The sequence below is a fragment of the Eumetopias jubatus genome, unplaced genomic scaffold, assembly GCF_037043125.1.
Source record: "Eumetopias jubatus isolate StellerSeaLion01/CBP00866 unplaced genomic scaffold, mEumJub1_p1.0 scaffold_15, whole genome shotgun sequence".
Taxonomy (NCBI): Eukaryota; Metazoa; Chordata; class Mammalia; order Carnivora; family Otariidae; genus Eumetopias; species Eumetopias jubatus.
This window is the reverse complement of record NW_028274821.1, coordinates 75,630,871-75,639,913: the sequence shown is the minus strand read 5'-3', so window position 1 is coordinate 75,639,913 and position 9,043 is coordinate 75,630,871. Positions and strand designations below refer to the sequence as shown.

General features: G+C 45.3%; 1 protein-coding gene across 2 annotated transcripts; it reads right to left on the bottom strand.

The window, feature by feature from the left end:
* Positions 1-267: 267 nt before the first annotated feature.
* On the bottom strand, positions 268-8,821 carry ATP6V1G1 (ATPase H+ transporting V1 subunit G1). 2 transcript variants are annotated; one of them, XM_028107751.2, is made up of 4 exons: positions 8,640-8,821; positions 4,996-5,096; positions 3,164-3,324; positions 268-2,079 (listed from the first exon to the last, which is right to left on the bottom strand). In XM_028107751.2, exons 1-4 carry the CDS (start codon positions 8,719-8,721, stop codon positions 2,019-2,021), a joined length of 405 nt encoding a protein of 134 aa, XP_027963552.1. In that variant the 5' UTR covers positions 8,722-8,821; the 3' UTR covers positions 268-2,018. The 2 variants fall into 2 exon arrangements, with proteins under 2 accessions (XP_027963552.1, XP_027963553.1); XM_028107752.2 differs by lacking the exon at positions 3,164-3,324.
* Positions 8,822-9,043: the final 222 nt, after the last annotated feature.

The window sequence follows — 9,043 nt, the reverse complement described above, 5'->3', positions numbered from 1 at the left end:
TTAACATTGCTTATTCAACTGTACCAACATTCAGCTGGTTGGCTGGAAGTGAAGAGTCAGGCAGAAATGTATGTAAGTACAACCCTATGAACCCAGGATGAAAATACTGGTGGCAAACAGGTTAGATACTGCATCTAAAGTGGTGAATGCAGGTGTTGCTTCTTCATGGTGCTCCAGTTTGGGAAATTTGTATTTGCAGGAGAGATGGAGTTTGCTGCACTCAGCAACACCAGGAGTCAAGTCCTAACAAAACTGGGTACAGGGTAGAACACTTTAAGATGGAGATGTTTATTAGATATCCAAACCAAAAGAGCAAATAAGCAATTGACAACTCTACAGTTCAGAAGAGAGAAGCTGGATATAAACTTGGGTCTTCAACAGAGATGGTTATTTAAAGCCATGAAGAGAAGGTGGGTTTCAACAAGGGAATGAGCATACCGAAGTCCAAGAACAAATCCCTGGGAAAAGAGGAGTTAGAACTAAAGCAAGAGACAGAGGCGCAAGGTAACACATCACTGCAGAATAAAGCTAAGAAAGTGGTTCAAGAAGAACTGGTCAACCCTGTCAAACAGGACTGAAGGTCAAGGGGGAAGAAGATTGGACCAATCAATCCAGTCATCACTGCTGACCTTGACACTCACTTTCATTGGAGTGGCAAGCCTGACTGGAGTGCTTTCACAGTCAAAACTGGAAAAGCTCATATGGAACTCTTTTGAGGAATCGTACTATAAACAGAACAGTAACTAGAGACAAACATGGCCTAAAATCAACCCATCCTGAGTCTCATAAAATGTGATTTTCTTAAAGCGCATCTAATGTTCTCGTACTTTTTCAGAACAAGCAAGGAAATCCCACAGTGTTCTCTTTCAACTGTTTGTTATCTACTAGAAATTATTTTGCAGCCAAAGACTTTCGGCTAATAGAGAGTCACAGAGCATTTAACTCTTAAGAGCTAGTGTGAAGTTCCTATAGGTATTATACATATCATGTAGCCCGCCAGGGAGGAAATATGCTTGATAACTTGCCCAAGGCTGCCCCAGGCCAGGGTGCTCTAGAGAAAAGGCAAACTGCAGACTTACTACTGGTCGGATGTTGTTTTTCGAACTGGCTGCTGGGTGAAATCACAAGTGATTTCCTTCCTGCTAAGATACATACCACAAACATTTTCTGAGTATGCGTGCAAATGGGTATGTGCTACATGTGCTAATTTAATTTCCTAAGTGAAGTTCTGCAGAACATCTCAAAGTGCACTCTGCATTATCAGAAAGGATGAACCAGAGCAGTGGAAATGCATGACAAAGTCTTTACTTTCAAATGATTATCAGTACACCAAGTAAGAACATGTATACAAGAAGTTCTTGAATTCTATCATCTAATAATTTTGGGTAAGAGAAACTAAGAGCAGCCCGAACAATATATACTAGTATTCGCTGTTCCACCCTTAGCCGAGAGGACTTAAGGCCAGCTGCTGCTTCACACAAGTTACAGTAACTATTTACTACTTTTTCATAGAGAAAGCCCCTGACCTTCAAGAAAGCTTTAGGGAAAAAAAATATTTAATCCCTTTCTTTCTTTAAACAGTTTTTTTTTTTCCTACATCTAAGAAAGAAAAAGTATTGATACATATGTTGCTTGAACTAAAAGGCATAGGAAAACAGACAACGTATACACATTAAATTTCTAAGAAACATGAGGTAAAAGGAGAAAATCTTTGGATACGCTCTACGTTTGTACAAAGAAGCTAGATTTGCTATTCTCCAAGAAGTGAAGGGACCTACTATGTGATACACAGAAATAATTTAATGCCTTTTCACAAGGATGTAACTACTCAAGCTTTGCTGAAGCTTCGTATTCCATGAAGGCATCTCACATGCCAATCTGCACGCAGAGCTGCTCCTTCCTCCCCTATCCATTTATGCGGTAGTTTTCATGGATTTCTGGCCGGATGTCACAGACAAAGGCCAGCAGGTTATCCAGGACTTCATCCCTGTTCTGCTGGAAGTAGGCCTGGAGGATGGTCATCTTCTCCTGGGTCTCCTTCTCCACTTCGGTGCTGCAGCTGCCATGGGATCCCAGAGCCTAGAGTCGGGGGGTAAGGACACAAAGGGAAGGTCAGGTCGGCGCTCTGGCTGGCGCAACTTCCTTAGTTCTGGAGAAACCCAGTCTCATCAGTGAATACAAATAAACAGCAACGGGCAATATAACCTCATGATTGAAGAGCATGTGGGATGGTGGTGTTCCCCGTTAATGGGAACCAAAACTGAGGCAATCACTTTGGTGGCCAACCTTCAACCATCTATCAAAAGGTAAATTGCACAGCATTTCCACGACTCAGAAATTACCGCAGAGAGCAATATATTCACACTCTCTGGAGTCTAAAGTATAGCCTTAACCAAAGACTGGAATGAACCCAAAGATCCAATACCCGACGACCAGTTTAACAAATTATGGTACATCTATACCAGAGAACATTCTCAGCTACAGAGGAAGATAAAGTAGATGTGTGCAAGATGGAATGAACTGTAAAATATGCAGTTTAAGGGGGAAAAAAAAAAGCAAGATACAAAATGGTTTGTCAGTAAATGTGTTTCCTTGTGTGGTTTTAAATGGGACAGATAAATCGTGGTATATATATTTAAAAAAACTCTTAAAAAAAATAAACACAAGGGGATGCAATTTTGGAGGAACACAGTTTCACCATCACTGCTTCATGTTCTAGCTTACATTCAGCAGTAGATTCCCCAGTATTATGGATACACGACACCTATTCTTTCAAATATAAATATTCTAGCAGAATACGCAAGAAACTTAATAGTGACGGCTTCCGAGGAGGACTTCAGGACTGGATGGGAGGAAGACTAACTTCACTGTTGCCCTGTTTCACTGCTTGAATTCTTCACCATACTCATGTCTTACCCTTTCGGGCTCCATTCACAATTTTAACACATACTGACGGATAAATTTTCTTTTATCCTCAGTCTTCACAGTATGGCTGGCTTTCTGTAAAGTATATGCCTACTTTGCTAGAATGAGACCTACCAGGTTGTTGTTGTTTTTTGAAATAACTACAAGCCCTTTATTAACAAGTCAGTAACACAGGGAGAAGGCTGTCAAACTACTTTTCTCGGAGGCCCCCGGACAGACAGGCACTGTCAGAACTTACCAGGCCAGGGAAGGCAACCCAGCCAGAGGCAGAACGGAGCTCAGGGCCTCCGCCCGGGGAGCAGCTGGCCCGGGGCGCTGAGAAGGGGGATGGCTCGGACCCCAGGCAGGCACCGTGCAAACGCTGAGGCCGCGCAGGGAGTGATGGGGTGACGGGCTCCCCTGCGTGGGCAGACACGCATGTCCACGCGAGAGCCGGTGCCTGCACGCAGCTGACGCACAGAGAGCAGAAGGAGGGGTCCCCCGGCAGGAATGGCGGGGGGGGGGGGGGGGGGGGAGGGCTCATCCCAGAGCTTGAGGAAATGGCTTAGGGAAGTCTCCCTATCAGGCTCTTGACGACAAAACTTTTTTGTGTCTGACCCTTTCTATCTTCTAACGTGCTCCTGCCTCTTTCCGAATGTATTAACTATATCCCTTCCTAGCTGTCCACACACAACGGCACGCAAGGGGAAAGCCTTCTCTCGCATGTCACCTAGTCCTCCATAACCTGTACGGAGGCCTTCACTCCCCTTCTCACAGATGAGGAAACCGAGGCTCAAAGAGCTCAAAGTGAACATGCAAAGATTCTAACCCACGTTTCCTGATTCACTTAGGACTCTTCATGCTTTACTGTAACTGTTCACACTGGCGGAATACAGGGGCATTTCACATTAGTTAGCTCAGCTGCTAATTCTTATTTTTAAAGGTCCATAACCCTACTGGGGGTGGGGGTAGGGGAAGGGGGACACTACCTCTGTTCTGTGAATATAAACTACATGGCAGGCCTCAGTCAGTTGTGTCCAAGCTGAAGGGGTCACACTGAACACTGCTAGGAAACCCCAGAGCTCATGCTTGCACAGCACTGCTCTTGCCTCTATAAACAATTGCAGCATCAACATACAAATAAGCCGAGGCAGCTGCCCCGACAAGAGGACTTCCATACTGTTTTTGTGGGCAGTCTGACAGCTGACACCACCAACCTGCCCCAGTTCAAGAGTCAGAGAGGTTTCAAGTTTCAATAGCACTGGGACAGTCCAGTGCAAAGATGAAGGACACTTTTGGATTTACTGCCAACAATGGAGGTATGTGCCTTTAATCACTGCATTTGGGCCTGGGAGGGCATGTGCCTGGAACCAGTGAAGGCCACAAGGTAGAACTTGAGAATGAAGCCCACAAAGACAAGGGCAGAGTTGAGAGATGAAAATAATGTCCTGAGGGCATTACTGAAGCTCCTGGATCAAAATAAAGTTAGCCTTTCACCTGGGTCTTTAATTACATAAGCCAATAAATTCCATTTTGTGTAAAACCAGTTTGAATTGTTTTCTGTCACCTATATCCAAGAGTCCTGATAGAGTTTCTTTTCTCTGTGAAGCCCTCCTCCATCCTTTCCCCTTTCCAGAATTCTCCCTGCTTTTGTGATCTGTTGTTGTGCTATCATTGCACACATCTTCTGCCGCGTCGCCCTGCCTACACTATTGCTAAGTGTCTCTACCATACCAGAGTGGGCTCCAGCTGATGGATGTTATGACTACCACAGCCCTTCTCACAGCTGTAGGTCTGCATGACTTGCTCCATGAGGCAGGGACCATGTCTATTTCTGTTCACAGCTAACATCTGGCACAAGTTAACATGTTCAATAAATATTTGTGAAATGACTAAGTGAAGACTAGGATTCAAAGTGAGTTAAAAACTGATCACCTAGGAGACTGAGCCTGGACATCCAATAGCCAAAATTCCAAATTTCAACCAGAATCACAATCTCAGCTCTGCTGGATATTTTGAGAACCTGGGGAAAAGGGGAGAAGAGGAAAGCCTCAGGAAACTAAAGCAATAATGAATATAAACCAGGCCCACCGCAGCTTCCTTGGCCTTGAACTCCTTCTCTCTTTGCAGACGGTATTGTTCAATTTCAGCCTGAGCTTCTTCTTTGGCCTGCTTCAGCCTCCGGTTCTTTCCTGTTTTCAAAAGAAAAAGCTACGTCAAGAAGTGATTAAAAGACGAGAAGAGGAAGCAGAGACTGAGATGGTAAATTCTAACAGTAAACAAGTAATAAAGTTTTAAAGGTACAGTCCCAAGAGACATGCATAGGAAAGAGGGAATTCAGAGCTGACTGTATAGATTCTTGCCTCCTCTGGGCTGCACTTAACTAGGAAGTGATAAGGTAAAAAGGACCATCTTCCATAACTACAGACTGTAAATGATGGAAAAAATTCTGCAATGTGTCAGAATATTCTCTCAATCTCCACTACTAAGAACCAAGACAAAATGGGGGACATTAGCCTTCTGGAGAACTCTTCCTTTCCCAAGAAGTAAACACCTAAGTATCCCACTGATTACAACTGGAGTTCTGCTTAGAAGCTGAGCAAGGAGACGAATATGCCCCCAAGGGGCATTAACCTAAAATGTAACTAATGAAACATCTGATGTAATATTGCAAACTAAAAACCATGCCTGTGCACAAGGAAATAGTAATGAAAATGGTTCTTGGAAGGAATCCTAAATGGGGAGCACTAGATGGTTAAGACTGCACAAGCATCTAAGAAATGAGGAGACACAGGTGCTCTGGTTTCTTGAAGAGAATAAACATACAGCTTAAAAAATTCTCTAGATGCCATCAGAGCCTGTATGAAAACAGACCACAAGACCAAATAGCACATATTCTTTGCTTTGAATCTTTGCTCACTGATCAAACTTCTCAGATACCCAAATTGGGGGGGGGGGGAGGAATCTTAGATGATCAACCTGGGCATTTATTTAATTTAGAACATAAGACATCCTTTATCTAAAAGTAAGCTTTGTTAGACATCACTGTATATCAATTTCCCAAATCCCACTTAACCCATGTGGACGAATGCAACTGAATTTAACCTCCCATCTCGTAATGAAGAACACGATTCTGGATGTATAATGACCCCACAACATCACTCCGTGATGTTTCTAATAAAACAATCAACAGATCTCTCTAAGCACCCAGAGACTATTTCTGCAAGTGTAGTCTACTCCAGTCTTACTTAGACTTCCTACTGCTCTCCACGTGAGCCTACTTCTACTCCTGTCCTCCACATGCCAGCCTCCTCATCATCTACATTCAAAGCCGTATTTCAGAGCCAAAGATCTTTTCCAAACCAACAATCTACAAATGACATCTATGGCTCAAACATTATGCTAGCTCCACATAATTTCACAATACCACTCTCCTCATCATTCCCAATTCCCACAGCTCTCTGAATTAAGGTAAAACCACTCTCTGCCCGTCAGGTATCTTCAAGGTTCAATTCTGACAGGCTTCTCTGAAAACCAAAAATAAGTATTTGAACAGTAAATCATGTTTCTTTTAAACCTTATTTTTCAGGGAGCTAATATTTTGTTTTACTCCAGTGAAATAAACCGTAACACAATTAAGTTTTATGGTCCAAAGCAATGATTTCATGAAAAATTTACGCCGGACTGTTTTGTCACATCATGCACTGCCTCTTCCCAATTCCTAACTGGGCAAGTTAACCATAACTACAGATCAAGAAAAGGTAGTGATTCTTTTCAAATTGTAGTTCTTGTCAATACTTCTGTTCCTAATTACTGCAAATTCTGAGACATATACTAGCCATTAACTCACTCCTTTAAAACAGATTCATTCAGTAAATAATAGCTATCTGAGATATACAAGACCCTGCACGAAGCTTGAGGAGATAAAAATGTAAAACGTGATCCCCACCTCCAAGACACTCAGAATTATTCTTACCATATTCCAAGTATTCGTTCCTGCACCTCCCCCAAATAATCTCACATGCTTCCCAACAGACACAACTTCTGTTACTAATGAGCCATCACAGGACAAACCCTGAAAGGTCATTCTGGAAATACTTTATCAAGAGCGTGATGAGAAATAGTCTATGAAGAACACAGAACTTTCCAGTCACCAGAGCAAGAATAAAAGGCTTGTTCCCATCTCCAGCTCCCTCAAAGAAAGCTCTTCCTATTACACAGCCCCTTAATCCAGAAAGTACAAGAGCCATGCTTGCCATCTACTTCGGTGTGGGATAAAAGTGTAAGTCTTGTAACAGGACAAACACCAAGGAATCACTAAAAGCTAACAGTTCTTCTATTTTATCCTTGCATGGGAAAAGAGGCCTCTAGGCCACTACGCTGCTTCCTGGGGTATGGTCAAATCATTTCTCTAAGTCTCATTTCACCCATCTGTATAATAGGGATAGAAATACCTATCTCACCAGATGGGAAAATGAATACATACAACTGAATTACACACAGTCCCTGTAATCCAGGAGCTTCGTCTAGTGACCGTGCCATATAAAGAAACAAGTTATTGCACAGCAATGACAGAAATAAGCTCTTAGGAAGGACTCCTGGCCCAGCCTGAGAGGAGGAGGACAGGCAGGGAAGGCTTCCTGGAAGAACTGCTGCCTACATTTTGAGATCTGAAGGACGACTAAGTGTTAGAGAAAAGGGATCGCAAACTAGGAAAAAGGACTTCCAAGCAGAGAAGAGAGTTGTGTAAAGGCTTGCAGGTGAAATAAGGCATCAGGGTGGTTCAGGATACCCGGAGGAAAGAACCTAAAAATGAGATAAGGGAAGAAAGCTAGACCCGGATCCAAAAAACGTGGCCTATACACCCTATGAAGGAATCTGGGCTTTATTCTGCTGGCACTCAACATTTGTTGACTGCAAAAGTGATGGGGAAGTCCTATTTGCATCCCAGGGAGGGCTCTGACTGCGGGGAGGAATGGACTTGAAGGAGGCCGCGGCCTTCTCCCACTCACCAGTCTAGATTAGATCCACCTGCGAAGTTCTTGAGCAACCTTACATTTCTCAACTCTAGCTTTCATGTCGCCTACAACTAACCCACCCAGTATCTGCTTCCTTCACTGGAACTCTACCGTGTTGATGGAGACACTGGGGCACCGGGCAAGGCGTCTGGCACATATTAACCACTCAAAAAAATTTTTTTTCTTTTTAAGAAATTAACGAATCAGGCTGGTACCAGAGCCTCAGAAAATCTAGCGTCCCGGACTAAGATGCTAGCTGTAGGGGTGGGGAAAAGTGAACAGCCATAATAAACATCTTGGCGACCGGCTAAACGTGGCGGACAAGAGGAGACGTGGCAAAGAGAGCTCTGTTTCTAGCCGGAGCAACAGCGTGAATGGTAGCTCTGTACACGGAGACAGAGCAACACAAAGCAGCAAGTGACGGGGAGAGACGACGAGTTCCGTTTGAACAGCCCATTTCACGCGCTTCCCAGGCCCCAAGAAGGTCATCCACCTACTGCGTCCTCGCCCTATCTACTGCCCCACATCGCAGCTTCCAGCCGACTTACAAGCCCTCCGGAGCCTCAGATCCTGACAGCTTTGAGACACACAAGCTTCCGCGACTGTCACCACCCCTCCACACCGCAGTTTTCTGGGCCTCATCCACCTACCACCTCCCGCGGCCTGGCCGCGACCTCGCACCCGCACCACGCCTGGTCGCCCCACCCCGAAACTCACGCTTGCGGGCCTCCGACACTTTCTCGGCGGCCCGCTTCTCGGCCTGCAGCAGCTGCTGAATGCCCTGCGACTGGCTGGCCATGGCTGCGGCGACTCTAAGGCCGCGGGATGCGGCCTAAATCGGTTCGAGCGGGTCCCTCGGGTCAGCTGACCCAGCCGCCTAGGATCAGCGCCTGCGCCCTGCGCCGGCGCCCCGCCCGCCGTCACGTGACGACCGCAGCGCCGCGTCAGCTGATTGCACTCGGCGTCTAGTGACTCGAGCGGGAAGGGGAGGGGCGGGGAAGGAAGGGCAGAGCGCCGCGGCTGCGCCTGCGCAGGATCTATCGTCTGTCTTCCACCCCTCCCCCACTCAGCCTCATCCTCCTTGAATGGCTGGGTCTCTGCTGGTTCAGTTGCTGTGGCCG